This window comes from Eurytemora carolleeae, unplaced genomic scaffold, assembly GCF_000591075.1.
Source record: "Eurytemora carolleeae unplaced genomic scaffold, Eaff_2.0 scaffold395, whole genome shotgun sequence".
In the NCBI taxonomy this organism is placed as follows: Eukaryota; Metazoa; Arthropoda; class Copepoda; order Calanoida; family Temoridae; genus Eurytemora; species Eurytemora carolleeae.
This window is the reverse complement of record NW_019396292.1, coordinates 204,797-227,465: the sequence shown is the minus strand read 5'-3', so window position 1 is coordinate 227,465 and position 22,669 is coordinate 204,797. Positions and strand designations below refer to the sequence as shown.

At 32.1% G+C, this 22,669-nt stretch overlaps 3 protein-coding genes across 5 annotated transcripts in view; 1 reads left to right on the top strand and 2 right to left on the bottom strand.

Moving 5' to 3' along the window:
* Positions 1–760: 760 nt before the first annotated feature.
* Positions 761–9,995, top strand: LOC111700320 (uncharacterized). Of its 3 annotated transcripts, none has more exons than XM_023471193.1 (12): positions 761–948; positions 2,007–2,121; positions 3,429–3,493; positions 4,220–4,271; positions 4,601–4,697; positions 5,420–5,542; positions 5,887–5,937; positions 6,394–7,368; positions 8,019–8,078; positions 8,432–8,505; positions 8,675–8,784; positions 9,901–9,995. In XM_023471193.1, exons 1-12 carry the CDS (start codon positions 861–863, stop codon positions 9,963–9,965), a joined length of 1,875 nt encoding a protein of 624 aa, XP_023326961.1. In that variant the 5' UTR covers positions 761–860; the 3' UTR covers positions 9,966–9,995. The 3 variants fall into 3 exon arrangements, with proteins under 3 accessions (XP_023326961.1, XP_023326962.1, XP_023326963.1); XM_023471194.1 differs by having other exon boundaries at positions 8,675–8,788; positions 9,905–9,995; XM_023471195.1 differs by lacking the exons at positions 3,429–3,493; positions 4,220–4,271.
* A 189-nt stretch (positions 9,996–10,184) lies between these two features.
* Positions 10,185–22,669, bottom strand: part of LOC111700319 (RNA helicase Mov10l1) — a 37,413-nt gene continuing 24,928 nt past the window's right edge. The window contains exons 23-38 of the mRNA XM_023471192.1: positions 22,406–22,515; positions 21,152–21,315; positions 20,724–20,809; positions 20,297–20,354; positions 19,902–19,993; positions 19,406–19,521; positions 18,596–18,719; positions 17,686–17,778; positions 17,355–17,473; positions 16,621–16,697; positions 15,788–15,894; positions 15,480–15,541; positions 14,549–14,604; positions 12,112–12,156; positions 11,108–11,179; positions 10,185–10,292 (exon numbers count right to left, since the gene is read on the bottom strand). Of these exons, the coding sequence (XP_023326960.1) occupies positions 10,209–10,292; positions 11,108–11,179; positions 12,112–12,156; positions 14,549–14,604; positions 15,480–15,541; positions 15,788–15,894; positions 16,621–16,697; positions 17,355–17,473; positions 17,686–17,778; positions 18,596–18,719; positions 19,406–19,521; positions 19,902–19,993; positions 20,297–20,354; positions 20,724–20,809; positions 21,152–21,315; positions 22,406–22,515 (1,465 nt within the window). The 3' untranslated portion in view covers positions 10,185–10,208. The remainder of the gene's footprint in view (positions 10,293–11,107; positions 11,180–12,111; positions 12,157–14,548; positions 14,605–15,479; positions 15,542–15,787; positions 15,895–16,620; positions 16,698–17,354; positions 17,474–17,685; positions 17,779–18,595; positions 18,720–19,405; positions 19,522–19,901; positions 19,994–20,296; positions 20,355–20,723; positions 20,810–21,151; positions 21,316–22,405; positions 22,516–22,669) is intronic.
* Positions 12,981–13,995, bottom strand: LOC111700324 (ADP-ribosylation factor-like protein 3). Its single transcript, XM_023471202.1, has one exon. It carries the CDS (start codon positions 13,736–13,738, stop codon positions 13,199–13,201), a length of 540 nt encoding a protein of 179 aa, XP_023326970.1. The 5' UTR covers positions 13,739–13,995; the 3' UTR covers positions 12,981–13,198.

Genomic DNA, 22,669 nt, shown 5'->3' with positions numbered 1-22,669 from the left:
TTACTATCTCTGTTATACCTTTACGCTTAAATTTATTCAAAAGTTTTTTTTGGTACATTTTTTTCTTCCCTTAGTGCCTTTCCACAATAACCTATCTATGTTTAGTTCTTTTATCTTTTATCACAATTTTTATCTATAGATCAAACTCTCCTCTCCTTCCTATTTAAACCATTTAAACATTTGTTCTTTTTTCTTTGATCACCATTTTTATTTATGGATCGCCCCCCCACCTCCCCTCTCCTTCCTATTTAAACCATTTAAACATCGTTATGAAAAACATCATAAAACAATAATAATATTTCGTGTTCAATGCTTTCTCCTGCTTTCTTTAGTAAATATTGACCCAGCTGTTTTATAGTTCCTCGAGGCTTGTTTTATGTTCAGTCTTACACTCTACACTTTAAACACATGCCTTATCCATGATTTTAACAGAAATCTGATGTCAGTCATGTAGACCGTAGATATTTCCATGAATTCTGCCACATCAAATAATTTAAGTTTGAAATACACCATCGTTGCAGAGAAAAAGGAATTCGAAAATTTTAGTAATTGCAAATTCTTGATTAATTTCTTTTTTACATTTTTAAAATCCTGAATAGAATTTTGTCTTTTGTGTTTTTTTAAAGTTACATATCTTGAAATTAAATTAAAACTTAGATACACAATCTTTGCCTTTTTCTTCTTGAGAATTTGAGCGTGTTAAAATCTTGTAACTCTGCGACATCAAATTGTAAAAAAAAATTTAAAAATTTTCAGACCAAATGTTGAAATGGACAAAAACATGATATTTGAAAGGAATGATAAATAGGGTAAACTAATAATGAAGCTATAACAAAACTATCGTGGATAAAAAAATCTAAATGAGTTTTCTTCGCCGCTTCCGGCCCAGCGTTTACTCATTGGAGACCCAGGCTGAGAACTCCTGGTGCCAACATGTTCTAGGCAGAGGTAACCAAGTTATAGGCAGAGGTAAACAATGTCTAGGCAGAGGTAAACAAGGTCTAGGCAGAGGTAAACATGTTCTAGGCAGAGGTAAACAAGGTCTAGGCAGAGGTTCTAGGCAGAGATAAACAAGATCTAAGTAGAGGTAAACAAGGTCTAGGCAGAGGTAAACATGTTCTAGGCAGAGATAAACAAGATCTAAGTAGAGGTAAACAAGGTCTAGGCAGAGGTTAACAATGTCTAGGCAGAGGTAAACATGTTCTAGGCAGAGGTAAACAAGTTCTAAGCAGAGGTAAACAAGGTCTAGGCAGAGGTAAACAAGGTCTAGGTAGAGGTATACAAGGTCTAGGTAGAGGTAAACAAGGTCTAGGTAGAGGTAAACAAGGTCTAGGTAGAGGTAAACAAGGTCTAGGCAGAGGTAAACAAGGTCTAAGCAGAGGTAAACAAGGTCTAGGCAGAGGTAAACAATGTCTAGGCAGAGGTAAACAAGGTCTTGGTAGAGATAAACAAGGTCTAGGCAGAGGTAAACAATGTCTTTGCAGAGGTAAACATGTTCTAGGCAGAGGTAAACAAGGTATAGGCAGAGGTAAACAAGGTCTAGGCAGAGGTAAACATGTTCTAGGCAGAGGTAAACAAGGTCTAGGCAGAGGTAAACAAGGTCTAGGCAGAGGTAAACAAGGTCTAGGTAGAGGTAAACAAGGTCTAGGCAGAGGTAAACAAGGTCTAGGCAGAGGTAAACAAGGTCTAGGCAGAGGTAAACATGTTCTAGGCAGAGATAAACATGTTCTAGACAGAGGCGAACAAGGACAAAAAGGTTCCACTCTCTACAGTGACAACGCATTAATTTTAAATATGTTTTTGCGCTGACATTAATTTCATTTCAATATCCTGGTTAATATTGGAATCAAAATTTTTAATTTGTAAGGTCAACAAACGGAGAAGTAATATTACTGATAAGCATAGAAGTCTTTGGGTTCCATCTTATTCTTATTTAGGAACTCATATTATTATAAAAATAAATATTTTTCCATATATTTATGTTGAAAATATTTTCCTTCTTGTAGTTCGTGAGTTGCAACTGCTTGAATACGAGCTAGATCTTTGTAAAGTTAGATTGGATCTTGACCTGTATCTCTTCTCAGTTCTACCAAACCATAGAGTAGAACTAATCTTCTCCAGGTATATATATATATATATTACAAGCTTGGGAACCATAGAGTAGAACTAATCTTCTCCAGGTATATATATATATATATTACTAACTTGGGAACCATAGAGTAGAACTAATCTTCTGCAGGTATATATATTACTAGCTTGGGAACCATAGAGTAGAACTAATCTTCTCCAGGTATTTATATATTACTAGCTTGGGAACCATAGAGTAGAACTAATCTTCTCCAGGTATATAAATATATTACTAGCTTGGGAACCATAGAGTAGAAACTAAGAGGGCCGGGAGAGGGGAACAGCTTTATCTTTAAGCTGTGACTTTCGATCACAATTTGACATTGATTTAACATTTTTTTTGTTTTACTTTTTTTAAATTGGTATTGTCAAGGAAAAATAAAAAGTGGGTTTAGGCTGAAACCTAAACACTTTAGAGTTGATCGAGACCTAAATGAGTTCTATTTGATGTTTCTGTCTCGGGAAATTAATATAAAACTGTGTCAACCTGAAACCTAAACACTTTAGGAGTTGATCGAGACCTAAATGAGTTCTATTTGATGTTTCTGTCTCGGGAAATTAATACAAAACTGTGTCAACGTTATACCAAAACTCACATGAAACATGACAGTTGAGAGACGACTTGAATATCGTCTTTGATCATAGATATCTGTCGAAATAAAACGAAATAACTCATATCTCCAATAATTTTGAAAGCACATTTTGAAATACAAAGGTAAGGACAATTTTATTATTATTGATTATACTTCTAAAATTAGTTTTTGAATGCGGCAAATTATTTTAAAGATCAAAGACGACCTTAAAGTCGTCTTTTAACTGTCATGAATCGTGGGGCACCCTGTATATGAGTTGTGGTATAGGAATCAAAGTTTGAAATAGATCACAATCAGCAAAACAGCTAAGGTACGCTCCCATTATAATTTAAATAAAAAACTTATTAATTTTTAATAGATATAATTAATAATGTAATTGTTGTCTGTATCACATGACAAGAAATTCCACCAATGGCCGTTCAGTATCTGGTAACAAGGCTCAGTCGACTAGATATGTATATATGAGTTTTGGTATAACTTTGACACAGTTTTATATCAATTTCTAGATGACAGGAACATCAGATAGAACTCATTTAGGTCGCGATCAACTCCCAAAGTATTTAGGTTTCAGCCTATACCCCCTTTAATATTTCCTTAACAGTCCCTTTAAAGGGTTCCGATACATTGTGAATCGTAGATTCAAAACAAGTCTTTAAATTTTAAATGGAAAGTTACTTAAAGTAATGTCAACGTTCCTTTTCAATAAAGGATACTGGGAACACTAAGCAGAGATACGGCAGAGAGAAGTGTTCCAACAGAATACCTGGATCCAGGAACACCTTAATTCATTTTACAAAACAAATGTCAAATTAAAAGCAGGAGTATACAAAATTATACTTAAACAGGATTACTCACAAAGGACGAATCAGTCTTTACTCTTCCTGCATTCTTGACTCGTTTTTTCTTTATCATATCATGAAGTTTATCCAGGGGAATGATAGTACTTCATTACTCTATATACTATAACCTCATTGAGTTTATCATATCATGAAGTTTATCCAGGGGAATGATAGTACTTCATTACTCTATATACTATAACCTCATTGAGTTTATCATATCATGAAGTTTATCCAGGGGAATGATAGTACATCATTACTCTATATACTATAACCTCATTGAGTTTATCATATCATGAAGTTTATCCAGGGGAATGATAGTACTTCATTACTCTATATACTATAACCTCATTGAATTTATCTCTTACAAAATTGCAAGCCATGCAGAAACCAAAATTCCAAAATTCCGATCGTTAAATTCCTAAGAATTTCAGGTTGTCAATAAAGTCTCATTATTACTGAGTAACCCTGCACTTATGAAACATTATCCAGACTAATCATATATTTGATTCATTTGTCTCTTTGAGCAGAAATAAGAACTGTTAAAAAATAGAAAGTTTCTAAAAAGTTTACAAGTTTAAACCTGGTGTTTTATTTTTACCCTAAATCTGCGAAAATCATCGTCTTGAAATATAAACCCTAAATTGAAATTTGGCGGCCTAGAATCTAGACCTAATGTCAGAGTTCTTTTTCTCTCACTTTTCTACAAAACAAGGTATTGAAATAATTACATAAAAAAATGTGCTTTTGAAACAGTTCTGGAAATTATACATAAATTATTGAGACCCACAAATTTGTGGCCGAATGTTGCGCCAAAATTTGAATATTTCACAATTATTGTGGCGCCCCGGCAAATTCTTTCATTGAATTGTTCAATTTTTAAAACATTTTATTTAACGTTTTCTTTCCGAACAATTGATTTTTTATCCCCGTAGTTTAGCGTGAGGTTAATGTGTAATCTATTTTAATAAAAAACCCTGTTTTCTATTTTGTCAGAGTACATAAGATCTAATTGTTTAGTTTATCAATGTATCTATTTTTTAGATTTGAAGGATTGGAGTTAACTTGCAGTTCTTCAAGTCCTTGCAGTGCTCATGTTCTTCAGTCTTTACATTCAATTATTACCTCTAGTCATACTCAGGTTATTTTTAATTAATAAATATAGAATTTATGAGAAATAAGTGACACTGAGATGCCCCCGGTTTGCAGGAGACACGTCAAACTACATAGAGTTAAAGGGAGTGACCGGCTACGTAATGTAGTTGAACTGAGTATGCAGTGGAGTTTTGAACGTCGAATTTGCGCTCAAACTCAGGATTTACAGATCTTTAAAAAGTTTAATATGTCTCAAATGAATCCGAAAGAAGTTTTCCACAACACTGCGTACTCAGTTCAGCTATTACGTACCCGGTCACTCCCTTTAATGAAACGTAATATTGAAATCTAAAATATTTTCAAGTACAACTCCTCTCATTGATGAGCTATCAACAACTGCATCCAAAATATCCAAAATTTTCCTCTTTTTTCAATTTTTCAATAATCTCTCATAGGCATAGATTAATTAAAATAACAGATAGGACACTAGATATAGTCTTTTCAAGATTTATGAGTGTTTCGTTTACAATAACCCAGAGGCACTGATCTACGCTGACTACGTGTAGCACCTTTGGGCTTCTGCCTCAGGGTTATTGTCAACGAAACATACAAAAATCTTGAAAAGACGACATCTAGTGTCTTATCTGTTGTTTTAATTAATCTATGCTTACAGGTGACAATTAATTTTTGTCAGAAAATATATTTTTGTTGTATTTCCTTGGATCCGAAAAATGATATCTTGTTAAACAAGGATTTTTATGTTTTCAGACTCCAGTAGTTACAGAACCTTGCCTTTCTAATCTCAGAGTAAAACTATTTTCCAATTCTTCCTTATCAATTGAGGAGTCTTATCATCTCAAGCAATTCATAAGAACCCTTTCAAATCTTCAGGTAGATCTTTAAACTTAAAGGGAGTGATCGCGAAAAATGCAATCGGGTTAAGACTGAATCCTGAAAAAGTCTGATTCGAACGCTATTAATTTAACTGTTTGATTAAAATAACGCGTCTTAGTGAGATTTTATAATGGGCTCTACGCTCTTTGGAATTAATCGTTTTCAATCATTTCTCCTTATAGACGCAACAGAGAAGTACAATTAGTAGCGATCAAACATTTTTTTAGGATTCAACCTAACCGCTTTAATTATTCGCGAACACTCCCTTTCAGAAACTGAAATTTAGGAAATTTGGTTTTGCCTGCATCAAGAGAACCTTGATCTAATTTGATATTGTTTAGAATTTGACTTTGTGGTATGCCGCGGATGATTCTCTATTGCATATTCTAGAGGAACAGTGACAATAGTTTATGAACCTTGAATGATGATTTACTTCAAAAATGTACAACCCTTACAGCTGTTCCTATGTTTCTGCTCTTTTCGAACAGTTTTATTCGATTCTATGATATTCTATTCTGTTTTATGACATTTACCTTATACCGTGAAAAATTTATTTAAAATTCAAGATAACTACCATACATTTTCTTATCTGATCCTCAAGGAGTTTTTCTATTTGCCTATTAAAATGATCAATAAAGTCTTCACATAGACCTTAAAGCTTTTAAAAATTCTGTTTTATTTGTTATGTGAGATTTTATTTTTAAAAGTGAAACTACTCATATTTTATGAAGTACTATTAAAGTATTTAAAGAGATTTCATCAAAGTTTTATTCCGCTTACCATATGCTATCGAAAATGTATTAAAAAATCCAGATATCTAACTTACTTATTGTTATCTGAACTTAAAGGAAACCTGCCCCAGAATCCTTTCCTTGGATCTTTGGAAATCCAGTCAAGTAACAGATGCTGGACTTTTATGCTTTCTTGGCTACCAACATACATCAGAAGACTGTTATAAAAACAAAAGTCAAGTTTTTGGTGAACACAAAACCAATGGCAGATTTATCCAGAAGCAGAATAAGATAAATTGTTGTAATCTACGCCGCGTACTATTAAAAGAAACCAGTGTATCTTCAGCAGGTCTTTTCTCTCTTATTGAGAACTGTTCTGAGCTGGAATATCTGGAGTACTCTAAAGGAATACTAGAGGATGAACTACTACAACTACTCAGTGAGAACTATGCTAGGAAGAAAGCAGTTTATTCTCTTCGAAGTATCTTTATCAATGTGAACAGTATGCCTGCACTATTTAATATTGTAAAATCACTGCCATGCCTAACTAAACTTAGTATTTGGAGCTCGCTCAAAGCCCCGCCAGGATCCTGGCTCCAATCAGATTTTCAGTTCCTAAGCTCCCTTCAACTTGGAGGAATTCAGAACTCTTTTTTCCTTAAGCAGCTCCTCAACCTGGTTGGAAACAAACTGATCTCTCTTGAACTTAATTCTCTTCATTTTCCAGTTAATATTTGTGAAATTGGGGCTGTGTGTTTAAATCTGCAAGAACTAAGACTGTTTAGCTTAAAGGTTTTCTGTACAACGAAAAAGAAACACGTTGATGAGAATCAAACAGAAAATAATTCAGTTGACAAACCTTTAAATATACAGAATACAATAAGAACAATTAAAAACCTTGAAACTTTTAAAAGTTTAGTTAAAGAAGAAACAAATTTTGCCACAATACTTGAGAAAAGCTTAAATTGTGAAGAATTGGTGAGAGCAAATCCATCCTTAAATAAAGAACAGCAGAGCTGTGATGAGGATTCTCTAAAAACTGTTAATTTTGACAAAATCCGCTCACTCCAGTTCTTTCTGCTAGAACATCAGGTTAGCAAGTTAAAGCAGTTCAAAGGACAAAAAATGATATCTTTTGAATGAGATCTTTACAATCAGCGGTTATCAAGTATGTTAATAAGCAATTTTTCCACACACTCTTCTTAATGTTTCAGGAAAAAATGTATTCATTCTTATTTCGTTTTCCCTAGTATTTGAGATCATTTTTCAAAATATATAGTCTTAGACATACTATAGTTTCAGTAGAAGCAAATATTTCCATTTACTGTTTAGTCCAGATATAAGGATTCATATCTCAAATTGGATAATGAGCTAGATAGAAAGATATATGTTACCGGCAAACTATTTCCATTGGTTCAGAATATACACCAAACACATGACTGAACCCTGATTGGATCAGGCGCTAATGGAAGCGCATACAAGGGTGGGCAACGTTCAAGCAATTTAAAGTGTAGATATTTAATGTTGTTTTAGCGAAAATATTTTTATCCGTAGATTGAAAATTCATTAAGTGAAATGGGGTTGTGTACACTGTACACTGCAAAAATACTGTGCTTCATGTTTAATTCTGCACTATTTAAGATTAAAACGTGAGTCTAACAGTCGTGTTCCTATTCCAGAGTTTTCATGGTCTCTCTCTGTATAATCCATGAACCATGCTATAACATTGTATTTTTATTCAGGGGGAAGAAAATGTTCTGGAATACATTCTTAGTCGAGCAACTTCTTTACAGAATATACAGGTTAAATTCATTCTTAGTCGTGCACCTTCTCTACAGAATATACAGGTTAAATACATGTCAAAAGAAATTATTAAAAAAGAATGAAGCAGGTTTAATTGAAATCTACAAATTTCAAATCATTCGATAACTAAAAATATTTATGTAAAAATATATGAAATTTATTAAAAATGAAAAACTCAACATTTTAAAATAAAAGATATTTCACGTCAAATGTAAATGAAAAATATTTTCTAACAAACTAAAACAATTCATTATTCAATAATTTTCAGCTATCAAACTCTGAAATATTTTGTTAACTTAAAAAAATTAGTTGGTTGAAGTAAATCATTATTATTATCATTTTAATTTTAAAGGTGACTGGGAAAGACTCACTAAATCACGACATACTCCACAACATCTTAAAGTTAAACCCGCTCAAAAAACTGAGGTAATATAATTTTTTTATTTTCTTAATGATCATGCGTATAACACAAATCAAAGAGTTTCCAAATAAACGATAAAAATAATTTGACACAAGGCATTACGCAACTTCCAATTTCCTCACTGAATCGATTAAAACTTTGGAATTGAATTTTTTCAATTAATATTTTTTCCAGAAGATTTGTCCTGTCTGTTCCTACACATGAGAACTCTCCTCTTGAACTCTCTACCGAGTCATTAAACCTTCTTCAACAATCCTGTCCTCAACTTCAGTGTATTGGAGATCTAAGGAATTCACAGAACATTTTAAATCTTAAATTCTCGGGTACATATTTGCTCTTCAAAAATCATTATTCCAAAGCAAATTAATAATGTTTGCGCGGAATAAATGTTTTTCTTTGCTGAACTGTTGAAAGGAAATGGTTTTAAGGAAAAAATAAATGAAAAAATAATATTGAGATATGGAGGGAAACTTGCTAGTGAATCACGCACCTCTGACCCTTTAAAGTAAATTCAACCTAAAGTCTGACCGCGTCAACCTAGTTGCACCGGCTAGTCCTATTGAGTATCTGCTTTATTCAACCAATGTCCGGGCGATACAGTACAAACTGGGACAGGAAAGGTTGACCCGGCTTGGAAATTCAAATGTACTACGGCTGCCCGTATAATGTGCAATTTTTCAATTATCCCCTCCCCCCTAAACCTTTGAAGCAGTTAAAAGAAATTGATAAGTTGGTTTTAGATATTTTCCTTGTGTATTCTTTAAACTAATAATCTCATTACGAGATTGTGAATCATCAATCGCACTCTTGAAACAAAGGGCCCAAACTAAAAATTCTTTGACCCTCAATTCCGACTTGAAGGCACTTACTGTAAAAATCAAGTGTGGACACTGGACAACACTAATTTTTACAATATAGTAAAGTTAAATCCGGAACTTCGGATACATCAAATGAATTTATAAAATGTCGTTTTCTAAACTTACTGATAATAAAATGCCGCAGATATTTAGTTTTTTTTATTAATTAATTATATGGAGCTCTTTAAAACTGTTCCAACTATTTTACAAAAAAAACTATAATTCCTCATGCCGGAAAAAAACTCTCCTTGTTGAAATGTTTTCAAAACGACACTAAATTAATTTTTTTGATGGCTCTGAAGTTCTGAGCTAAACTGTATTTAAAACAAATCTTCATGGAAAAGCGTTTTAGAAATGATTTTTTAGAATTTACTTAGGATTCTTTATATTCCAAAATAGAACGGCAAAGGGGACAAAGATGATATAATTTTACATTTCCCTGAATATCAATCAGTTTCCTAAATCATCACGTCAAATTGTCAGAGTTTGGTTTAGAGTAAAATGGCAAAAATAATAAGAAAAATAATAGTATCTGTTGAATTATCAGACACTGGAAAGTGAGTAGATCTGAAAAAGTCAAATTCTCTCTTCAACATCACTTGGTTTAAATCCTTATTAAATGAATTTGATAAAAAATGTTTTATTTTTTACATAAACAAAAATTACTGAACAAAATTCCAGTAAAAAAAAAATTACAACACAAAATCAAATTCAAAATTTACAAAGATGAAAAATAATGAATGAAAAAAAAATATCTTATTCATCTAGTTGAGGAAAATTGAGTTATTAAATTAGACAAAAAAATATAAAAAAATGTCATGTCAGTTTTTACACTCCATTAATTTGCCAAATCACTGGAGTGTGATGGGAAGATCACAGCCTGTATATCCTCCTAGTCCAACAATATGCTGTAGAAGCTCAAACCAGTTCATATCCTAAACCATTGATCATCATATTATTTATATATTTATCATACAGTGCTCGGCGATCACATCAATACAATGAAGACTTTTTATTAATAATGCTTTGATCCAAAGATTGAAACTCTTCATAGACAACTTTAGAAACATGAAAATGTGCCTCTGCTCGTAAATTTTGGAAATATTTTTAATAATTCTTTTTACAAACTTTGTTGTCTTTCAATAGTGTTAATTTACAAATTAATTTCCATAATAATTGAGACGAAAATGTCGGAGTCAAACGGCCACATCACTCAGTGTACATTAATATCTTGGACAAGTGACCACAAAAATAAATAAATACTTTTGATTTAATCAAACTTTTTAAAAATTATTTTTAATTGAATTTTATTCATTAATTTAATATCAACCGAAGTAAAAAGTGTCAACTTGTTTAACAAAATGTGTACATTCCTTTAAAAATTTGATTGATGTGAAAAATATCATAATAAATACGAAGGTTCATGTAAATCTTTGCTATTTTTCAGTAGACAATTATTAAGAAAAAGGTTTTTTTAATGAAGTAAAAATGAAATATCCATGTTTATTATTCTGAAAACTGAGTATTGCCAATTGTGGTTTCTCTACAAAAGTAATTGCGCAGGAAATTAAGATATAGGAATTATCAGAATTATAAATACTATTTAACCTAGGGAAACGACAATAGATTCTATATTAATGTTCGGATAAAGATTTCAAGAGTACCATTGTTAATCGGACATTGCCATCTTTGCATGGAGGGTCATTTAAAATTACGCTTATTCAGTCCCTTTAAATGTGAAACACTTTACCTTGGACAGAACATGCGGATTTCCAATAACAATTAGTAAGGACTGAGCTCTGGTTACTGCAACATTAAGTCTCTGAACCCAAATCGTTTTAAAAAAAATATTATTTCTGCCAGCTTGCAGGGTGACCCAAAAAGAATGAACCTCCAACGATAACTGACGGAGGACGACTTAAAGGTCGTCTTTTATCTTAGAAATAATTTGTGGTAACAGTATATCAACCTACTTTTACATGTATAATTCTTGAAACAATAATAACAAAATCAAAAATTTCGTGTTGAATTCAATTTATCGAATAAAACCAAAATTGTCAAATTCTGAAAAATTATTTTTCGTATCTCCGGTAATATTAAAAGCACAATAAAAGCAGAACACATTTTTGAAATGCCAGGACTAGAGGTATTTTGTGATTATTAACTCTAGATTTATACTTTAAAATGTATTCCATGAGTGCAGTGCTCCAATTTAAAGATCAAAGACGACCTTGTCTTCTTGCTCCTGTCAAGTCTCGTGGGACACTCTGTATAATCAGTATTTTCACTAGTATTGATAGTTGCCTACAGCTTCTTTATTTATTAGCTTGTCGCATTACAAATCCATATTCAAGGCTATATTTATATATATATAAAGTCGTCATTAAAGTATTCTTTATCCTTAACCTGTGCTACGGATCTGTTTAATTTTGAGATGAATCCGGATTCGCTCTGAAACAAAAAATGGATCCTGATCTGGGTCATGACATTAACAAAAGAACTTTCAAATTATTTCCCCTTTTTTCGAATGAATCGGAGATACGGAAATTTTAATAATTTCTTTTTTTAACAGTTTAGATTTAGATTTACGAGCACAATTTTTTTTTACAGTTTTGGGTTTATATTTTTCCCCTTGAATCCGGATCCGTTGATTCACATATTTTGCGGATCCTACACGCTGTTGTAACCCTGTACTTTCAATTGTAAACTTAAAGCAAATACATTTTAAAATGAATTAAAATTAAAAAAAGATTCCTTGGGACTGGCCAGGAACCCTATTCCTTGCTTGTTGTCTGACACCTAAATAAAAATAATTGTAAGTAAAAATCTACCCTGTCAGAAGCACCACTAATTTTATTGAATACAAAATAACAAAGTTTTTCTACAGTGGTAGTCTGCAATTATATCAATACAATAAAGACGACTTTTTTATTGTTTTAATTGTGAACAAGCTTTTAAAGAATAATATTTAAAGAGAAACTTTTTTATTAAAAATATTATGTTTTTATGTTTGTGTAATGTATATCTGTGCTGTTTAAAAGCTTGATATTGATCAAAAATTGAAATCATAAGTCGTCTTAATTGGATTGATATATGCAACGATAATTGTATGTTTTACAATCAAATTTGAAACAAATTTGTCAAGTGGTTCCTGAGTCATGATCGGACATACAAACAGACAAATAGAGATCACTACTTGATAAAATGATATAAAATGGGGTTAATTTTTATTTTTATTATTTATTTCAGTCACAATTATTTCATAAAATACACAATTATTGTGCACTGTGTGCATTTAACAACATGTACAGTTTACCTACATGTAAATAAATAATATATAAATTATTAATAACTAGATGAAAAGATAGAATAATGATTAAAAGTCCAGTTTAACAAATTTTGCTTTGAAGAAAAATGATTTTCCCAGTTATTTTATCTAAATATTTTTATATAAAAAAAGGGTGGTGGGTAACCCTGCATATCCGGCTCTGCCTACAATGTACAATTTTATAAATTTGTGGATTGTGAGGATTTGTTTGTACATTGTACACTGTACAAAATTAATTGTTTTGAGGTGGGAACTCTGTTGTTGTGGATATCGAGATCAGTGCTTTATCTCGATCCTTTGTTAATCTGCAGATTAATATATTCTATATTAGATAAACCGCATGGTAATCGTACCCAATCAGAAGAAAAAAAGAGCTAGCATCAACCCTCAAAATAAAAGTGTTCATATTGGATAATGAGATCAAACAATTGAGATGATTATCCAACACAGAAGTTATCAGCTCTGATTTTTTTTTACTTCAGTGTTAATTATTGCTCTTCATTTTTGCAACTCCTATTTCCTGAGATTCTTGACAACCCATTCCATCCCGTCTCGGACACCCTCCCCAGTAGTTGCAGAGCAGGCCTGTATCTGCCAAGATCTATCCTTTATTGTATGCAATGAAAGACCTTCTGCAATCTGACTGGCCGTGGCAGATCCTACTAAATCCTGTTTGTTTGCGTAGACCATAATAGGAACATTGACTAGTTTCTCCTCAAACAGAAGTTCCTGTAATTCCTGTCCTGTTTCCTCGAATCTCTTCTGATCTGCTGAATCTATGACGTAGATCAGAACATCGGTATTGTCAAAGTAGTTTCTCCAGTAGGGTCTAATCTTCCTTTGTCCACCAATATCCCAGACGTTGAGCTTGAACCCCTCGGTTTGAACAGATTTAATGTTGAACCCTTGGGTCGGAGTAATAGTGGAGATATCTTCACTCGCCAGGGTTTTCAGAATCGTTGTTTTTCCCGCATTATCTAATCCTAGCAGTAGGATTCGAAGTTCTCTATCAGGAGAACTCTTCAGCTTTCTCAGAATTGATAGAAGTCCCATTTTTCTTTAAACTTTGCTTCTCACTCCGTCAGTTTTTATAAATCTTGAAGTATGAAGGCAAGGGACCGGAGTAGGATTGATTAAAATGCAGGGAAAGTACCAGTATCCAGGTAGGACATAAACCATGCTTTCTCGTCCTACTACTCCACAGACCGGAGCTAAACCCAACCCTGCCGTCCGGGAAAAGGGAGGGGGTTTAATATTCTAATCAATAGACACTTTCTACAATTCACAATTATGATTATCAATATTGTATATTCATACGAATTTAAGGAAAGAATTTACTTGTGCAGCGTAATTATTTGCGTGAAATATATATCAATGGATTTTAGCAAAATCAGACTTTTTTTACTTAAAAAGGCGAAGTAGATGAAATAAGAGGAAACCATAAATGCTTTAAAATCCTTTTTCTGGGTTATAATCGGACATACAAACAAACAAACAAACAAACAAATAAACAAACACCATAACATACAAACAGACAAATAACCAGATTAAAGGAGATTACTACAGAACCAGGAAACGACATTAATGCATAATTAAGTGTATTTTATGTTGCTAAACAGCAAATATTTTTTTTCTAACTTTATTGGACTATTTAAATACATTACTTGAATCTAAAAGTCGCATTCCTATTCCAGAGTTTTCTGGTTCTGAATGCACTCATTATGAATATAGATATTTTCCTTGTATTTTCCGAACGCTGTGTTTAAAATATCCCATGATAAATCAATAATCAAAATTTGTTTTTTGAGACAAACATACTTCATAATGATATTTATTTATTTATTGATTTAAATCTAACTAAACCTGATGTTCAGTTCCACTCCGTGTGGTGGTAAGAAGTATGACGGGCTTCTCTTGACCTGAAAAAAATCAATTGAAAACATCATCTTTGAGGTTGAAAATACATCAAAATATCATTGTCTTGATGATGAGTCATTACACAATACACATGACATGACACATGTACCATGCATGAACAATAACACTCATACACCCCTTACACACAGAAAGAATACATGTAAATTTGGGAGGGTCGATTTCATAACCAAGTTTAGGGCTCTGCAACTATACATTCAAAGAATTTGACAAAAGAATTATCAATTTTTTTTTAAAAATTGCATGCTGAGAAATGTTAAGAAATATTATTTACTTAGTATGGACAGAAAATAAATTCTTAAAACAGATTTGGGTATCAAAAATCGCTGAATACTGTGCACACTTTTCTTTTTTATATTTAATAAATTGTTTGATGTATGGCCGAATACAAGGTTTTGTTGGGCTCTGTACCAAATCATTACAAATTTTATTTTTTATTTGTAAACTATATGTTAACATTCCTAAATTCAGTATAAAAAAATGAAAGATATGTTTTGAACATTTTAGCTCTTAATTCTGTCTGTTTGATTTTTTTTCTTCTTAAAAAGCTCTCAGCTCGCCAGTTTTTTAAATTTTATTTTGATGATTTGTTTCGGAAGGTACTTTTAAGCTATAAGAGTGGGTGGGGGGAGTAAAAAATCGACCCATCCATTCAAGATAATTACCATCATGCGCTTGATACTATAGTCGTCGTCGTATATGTCAGTACAATCAAGACGACTTTATATAGTCGTCGTCGTATATGTCAGTACAATGAAGACGACTTCATCTTTTATTTTGATTTCTACAAAGCTTTCAAACTTGATATAAACGCCAACTACTGAACTTTTCGGTTTTACGAATATTAGATTTTACAAACCTTGGAACTCTTCAACGCTTCCAATTCTGATCCCGTCTATGTTAAACACTTTCAGCATCTCTCTATATCAATATCAAACAAAATCTAGGGGTCTCCGATGATAAACTGGGGGTCTCCAATGAAAATCAGGGGTCTCTGATGAGATGCAGTGAGGGTTCCAATAGTTTTCAATGATAGAGATTTCTTCCCTGACGCGAAATTTAGAAACTGACAATTTTGAAGTCATCTCATTTTTATTGACAACAAAGTTTTCTCTTTTCTAGAAATATTAGAAAAAATTGACCAATTTGTTGTTGTTTGAAGTTTTCCTTATTTTCTGAGTTTGCTTCCTGTATGGAGATATTATACCAATATCATCCTTCTCCACTCCTTCTATAAGCAGATTTTGAGTGTAAACTGCAACCTGCCACACCTCCTAAATATAATTAAATATAACTTCAAACTAATGTTTAACTTCTTCTATAAGGAGAGTTTGAGTGTAAACTGCAACCTGCCACACCTCCTAAATATATTTAAATATAACTTCAAACTAATTTTCCACAAATTCTAGAAGAACCTGACAAACTTATTGTTTCTATTTAAAACATAGTTTTTAACTACATCTCATGATCTGAACTCCTGCTAGGAATTTTTTGGTATAAACTGCAACATGCAAAACTTATTGTATATATAATTATATAAAAGCTACTCTACTCTACTCCTGCTGAGTGTAAACTGCAACCTGCCAAACTTCCAATACATATTTTACTAGCTGAAGGGCGCGGCGTTGCCAGTTGAATTTTTTTTTGCAAACTGCAAACCACCAAACTTCCATTATATATTTAAATAAAAGCTTGAACCCTACTTTACTTCTGCTTATAAAGCTTCTGGATGTAAACTGCAACCTGCCAAAGTACCATTATATATTTGAATAAAAGCTTTAACCCTTCTCTCGCACTACTGATAGGAGAAGATTCTGGGTGTAAACGCTTCTCATTGGCAAAATCTCAAACGTCGAGTTTTAGGAAATAAGGTGAAACAGATTTAAAAGAATTTGAGAATCTTTAAGGGCTTAGAAACAGTTAAAATCATATCAGGGGGAGGGATACTATCAAGTCCTAAGAACATATCTTTGTTTTGCAATTTGTTCTTTAGACTTTACCTGTGGATTAAACCAAGATGGAGAATCAGGTTCTTGTCTATTGTCTCCTTTCACTCCATGGAATATGACCGGATGTCCTCAAAATAGAGCCATAAATATCAGGCTGAAAGGGACTGTAAGCGTAATTTCAAGTGACCCACCATGTAAAGATGACAATGCCCGATTCACAAGGATAACCGTAAAAGGTCTGATCAAGTATGAACTAGATATCAATGTTTATGTTTTTGAAAATTAATTCTTTTCATTTGTGGATTTTCTACGAAAGTGACTTCCGCATTACTACTGCAGGAAAGGGTTTATGAGTTTTGAAATCTAAAATCTTTTAAAACAAGAAAAACGACAAAATCTTTCATTTTATTGGTTTCAATGGTACCATTTTAAATCGGGCATTGCCATTTTGAATGGCGCTCTTTAAATAATTACTAATTTTTTGAGTAAAATTTTTGATCTTGTATAAAATGGCAAATATTCCATTGCAAAGATTTTTATATAAATATATATTCAGGGTGGCCAAAACTTTTTNTTAAGTTCATAAAATTCTATACCCACTCAATTAAGTTCATAAAATTCTATACCCACTCAATTAAGTTCATAAAAAAGTTTTAAAAAGGACAATCCTCTAAAAACAATATTTGAAGGGTACTCTTTAATATTACTAAGCCATATATCAAATTATGGGTTAAATCCCTTTAAATATTAAAGAGACTTCCCTCCAATTATAACTTTAATCCCACCTTTACTTGGCAGAAAATTGAAGTTAATAAACTTGTTGATCTTGGTTTCAGCCCCACAAGGAATCAACTCATTTTCATAAAAAAGTCTGGAGGGAACCAAGAGGATATCAGGATGAGACCTAAATTACAAAACAGTAACGTGACAAAGAAAAATTCTTTTAGGTTTACTAATATGTATAAATATCTATTTATCCTGGAGGGGGAGGTGCAGAAGAATTAACAAACATTTTAATTAAAGTCTAATTTAGGCTTTAGCGCAAAAACTTAAAAATTGTTTAAATTTTAATTACAAAAGTTACAAAATTACATTATAAATAATTTCTCCATTAACCTGTAGTTTCTGACGAGTTTAGTGACTAGAAGAGGATCATATCCACCGTGGTCTCGGAACCTCTCTCTGTCTGGTAGATAAACTGGCAGCAAACTAGAAACAGAAATGTAAATGTGTTCCTGTTGTTCCTAGTGTTTACACAATTTCATCACAACTTTAGACATCAAAACAAAATATTTCGACACTTGTCTATATTTTTTAATCAATTTGATTCGGCATTCGCATTAAAAATTATTTATATGTTTTTTTTTCAAAGAAATAATGATTGTTTGATTATTTGAGAAAGACGACATTTGTAAGAAAAAACTTTTTTTGCGTTTACCATAGATTAATTAAAATAACAGATAGGACAGTAGATGCAGCCTTTTCAAGATTTAGAAATATTTCGTTTATAAAAACCCTGAGGCAGAAGTCCTAAGTAGTAATGCATAGTTGGCGTAGAACAGGATCTCTTTAGAACTACAAGATGGTTGCTACTATTTATTCAGGGGTAAAGATTTAAGGGGTCGAATTTTCAAAGATTTCGGGGTTAAATAAAAAAGGAGAATTATTACCAAAAAAAAAAACCATTTAAAGAGTCTGTTTCAGAACGACACCCTTAAAAGCTTTGTCTGATCAAGAATGAATAAGATATCCATCATTTCTCTTTAAAATATTGGTTAATTTGAATTGTGGTTTATCTAATAGTTACTTGCGGATTTCAGCCGAAGAAACAAGGAAGGAAATTGTGAGAATTAAGTAATTTTCAAGATAGAAAAGGACTCTATCTTCCATCAGATAAAGGTTTAAAGGTAATCGATGTGAATCTGGTTAAAGGGTAACATGAGATCACAACGACGGTCCTCCCTTTATTATCATCATTTTACCGAAATTATTCTTAATACACTGAACTTATTCGATTAATTCCTACCTTAACCTTTCCAGCAGGGATAGTTCTAGTCCATAAAGAGCTGCAATAGGAGATTGTATAACAGGCCCAAGCTGCTGGGGATCACCAGCTAGCACAATCTGACCTGTCTCACGATGAACCAAACCTATTATATTGATAAGGTTTAGATGCAGATAGACAGTTATTATTGTCTATAGATGACATAATATGCTTCTGGTACCACTGACAAGAACAATCTAAACCGTCTCACGATAAACGATGATTAAGTTTTTTGATTATTATTGTCTAGATGACATAATATGCTACCACTGATCCGTCTTATGATAAAATTAATTAAGTTTAGATGCAATAGACAGTTATTATTATCTAGATGGCATAAAACACTACTGAGGAACACTGGTCCGAACAATCTGACCCGTCTCACAATAAATCATATATATATATATAGAATGCATATATGATCAAGCCTTTGTCATTTGATGATAGTATATGTAAAAATAATATAACCTTATCAAAATTATTCTCTACTTTTAAACCCATTGTAGGTTCTTTATTCTTCAATTTAAATGTTTGCATTAATCACTTAATAAGAGTGATTCGCTCTCCGTAATTGATCATCAAAACCTGATTGGCGGATTTGTATGTGTAAAAAAAGCTTGGAGGTATATAAGACAATAATTTCGCGCATTAGTTCATATTATTTTTTTAACTATTTCAAATGAAAATATGCACTAAATTATTCGGTGACTGTACGGGCATAAAAATTAAGTAGTTGCCCTAAAAACTAAAATTTACTTGGATTATTTTTACATATTTTTCGGAAAACATTACCCAATGGAACTAGACATTCAGGTTCTGTCATGTGACCAGCTTCGTCAACAAATACATGAGAGTAGTGACCGTGCTTTAGTTTCAGCTTGTAAATACTTCCGACAGTGCCACATGTACTGAGGATATCACATCCATTTGAACATAAGAAAAACATGTCGGAAATAAGTAAAGGTACAATTGCAAGTACTACCAAGTCAAGGGATTGTGAACTACTTAATAACCTAGGCTAAATCTGATAAAAGAGCGTTGGTAAGTTTAAGTGACCCTCCATAAAAAGATGGCCATGCCCGATTTACAACTATATCTTTAAAACCTTTCTCTCATCAGTAATGTGGAACAAATTTCTAGGTCTGGTAGTGGTAATTCATATATGAATTACTAAATCGGACATGAAGGATCATTTAAATTGACGCTAACTTCATCAAACCAAACCATAAAAAACATTAAATTAATACAAATATTTTGGTTTTTAAATATTCGTTGTGTCTGTGTATCCCTGACGAGTATTTTGTGCTTTGAGGATTGTAACAAGCTCTCATCTTCATCATTCTTCAAGCAGTAAGGCAAAAGTAATTCAGGGATAGAATCCTGAAAAGAAAACTAAAGTGAAAATTAATATTTTAACCATTTTATTTTAGTTGAGAATTGGACTTTTCCCGGGATTTTTTTTTGGAGACACCAGCACAAAAGTCAGTTTCAGTCACTTCTAAATTTCCCTTCTGCCCCCCCTTGAAGCTTAAAAAAATCAAAAATAATTTTTTTTAGAACCATCAAAGTTTCTAATTTGAATTTTTATTTGACAATTAAATCTTTTATACAATATTGTTATCCTAAAAATTCATTCTACAAGGTTTGAGAAAAATGTAAAAAAGCATTTCCATAAAAACAAACCTGAGATCGTTGAAATGAGTTTAACCTTGCCAGATCTCCAACCTGGACTTTGCCAGACCTTTAAAAATAAGTCTTACAATTTATTTATTTGTTTTTTTTGTTCAGAATATGCAAAATAATACAAACGGCATCTATCAATTTAGAAAAACCAAAATCCTGACTAATTTTCTAAATGTTTATTTAAGAAGAATGCGTGTAAAACAATTACCCCATACAATTAAATTTCAAGCAACACAAGTTAATCAATAATCATTAATCACCAGCAGAGAATATCAAAATCTAGAACTCTGAAAAAGCAAAAATTAGGTTTCCCAAGTTCCAGGCGATTATAGTAATGAATTATTTGCAAATAAATGAACTAGGTATAAAGCTACAAATAAAATAAGAATAAAGTATGAACAGTTGTCTGTGAAAACTCTGAGTTTACCTGATAATGCGTTCAGCAACTAGATCAGCTGCACTGTTAGATGGTGTTGCTACCAGTATCCTAACATCTGACCGCATAGTGAACAGCTGAAGGTCAGCATATATATTTACATGAGAAAACTCACATTGAGCTCAGAATTTTACTAAACTTTAATGTGACAAATCATTAAAAATATATTCATTGACTTATTTAAGAGACAGCTTTTATTTGCACAACCTTGCATTTGAATCGAGACAAAAGAACTGTGTTAGTGTAAAAAACTCGAAGTTTTTTCCAATTAGTATTTCTTTGATATTTAATACTTATATTATTTGATCTAACAAGGTTTATTGTTTGAAATATCTAAGGCCTAATCTAAACTTTCCTTACATTTTTTTAGGAGACAATAAAAGATTATGTTTAAAATATATGCCGAAGCAAAACAATACCTGTAGGACAGCCTCGACCAGAGTAACTGTTTTCCCAGTGCCTGGAGGTCCATAGATAATATAGGGAAGAGGTCTACCCTCTCCAGTTAGTATCCTTAATACAGCGCTACGCTGCTCCGGGTTTAAACTTGGGTTGATCCAACTCAGTTTCAAAATCCCTGGTTCTAGAAAGTAGAGAAGATGAGATGACTATTTACAATTTTGCAAATATTCTTGCTTTTAAAACTTAGATTCATATCTAAAAAAGTTAAAATTCTTATATTTGGCTGAAAGGCAAAGTACACCAGCCTTTTCTTTAGAGCGAATTACTTGGGAAGATACATTAGACTAAAGTAAAAGTAAAAGTATAAAAACAATATGTTGGTGTTCCCTCAAATTCTTTGCGCATTAACATTTAACAATTGATATTAACAGTTTGTCCCAAAATCTAGTTTTAGTTTCGCATCTATGTTCAATGTTGTCTTAATAATAATCATGATAATGTTAGCTTTGCAGTTAACTTTTAAAATTCCTGAGAAGTGGAGGATAAGTAATTATCCTCCCTGGAAATAAAAAAGTAGGGAATTTAAGGTTGGTTATTTCGTTGAACAGGAGATTAAATTAATTTAACATCTCGTGAAAATCCGCGAAACATCTGTGAAAAATTCTCAAACCATTCATACTGATGATTGCATAAAAGCATGAAACAATTTGTTTATGAATAAAATGTTATAAGAAGATTGTTGCGTATATATATATATATGTAATTGTATATCTATATGTATAAATATAAAGATCTTAGCGTAAATAATAAGAGTTTAACTTTCAGTTATACTCTTCGTATTGTTTTCTAAACATTACGTAGCTATAGTCTTTAATCAGACAATCTTATGGAATAGTTTGCGTATAAGCATAATCAAGGATAGATACTCTTATAGTTGGACATTATAGTTAACCTAAACATTCAGATTTACATCACTCTAAAAATTAGACATTTTTTTATTATAAAAAATATATTTAAGCTTCATTTCTAGATACAAATCAATAAATGTGGTAATGAACAGATTTACTAATTAGCATGATGCAAGGCCCTCAACTTATTCTGAGTTGGTTGAGCTCTCTAGTCCTTATTTCATTACCCAATGATCAGGGTTTGAGGAGCAGTAGTTAGCGTGTTTATTAATATTAAAAAACTAAAATAGGATTCATGGTTCAAGCCCCGCCAACTGCAAAATCAAAAACTGATGAATTGAACCATACATATTATATATATACCTGAACCCTGTTTAGGATAGTATGCAGGGATACTGGAGGATACTCTATTGTATTTAAACTGGAATGGAAGTGACGGGATGAAAGTAAAAGAGTCATCTATCTTCTCAGTTCTGGATTAGAATAATAAAATTACATATATGTATGCAAATTGCTCTATGTAATAAACAATGAACATGTATAAGTCACACTCACAATCAATATAACAATCGTTCACAAACTACACCGAAAATATGTTTTTCAAAAATTGATTCAGTCTTAAGCATT

What these genes read in the sequence shown, in the direction of transcription:
- LOC111700320 (XM_023471193.1), top strand. Translation starts at nt 861, where the DNA reads ATGAGTTTTCTTCGCCGCTTCCGGCCCAGCGTTTACTCATTGGAGACC. An exon ending in TCACTTTTCTACAAAACAAG is followed by an intron (nt 4,272 to 4,600) that starts GTATTGAAATAA and finishes TCTATTTTTTAG; the next exon opens with ATTTGAAGGATTGGAGTTAA. An exon ending in TTACCTCTAGTCATACTCAG is followed by an intron (nt 4,698 to 5,419) that starts GTTATTTTTAAT and finishes TTATGTTTTCAG; the next exon opens with ACTCCAGTAGTTACAGAACC.
- LOC111700324 (XM_023471202.1), bottom strand. Translation starts at nt 13,738, where the DNA reads ATGGGACTTCTATCAATTCTGAGAAAGCTGAAGAGTTCTCCTGATAGA.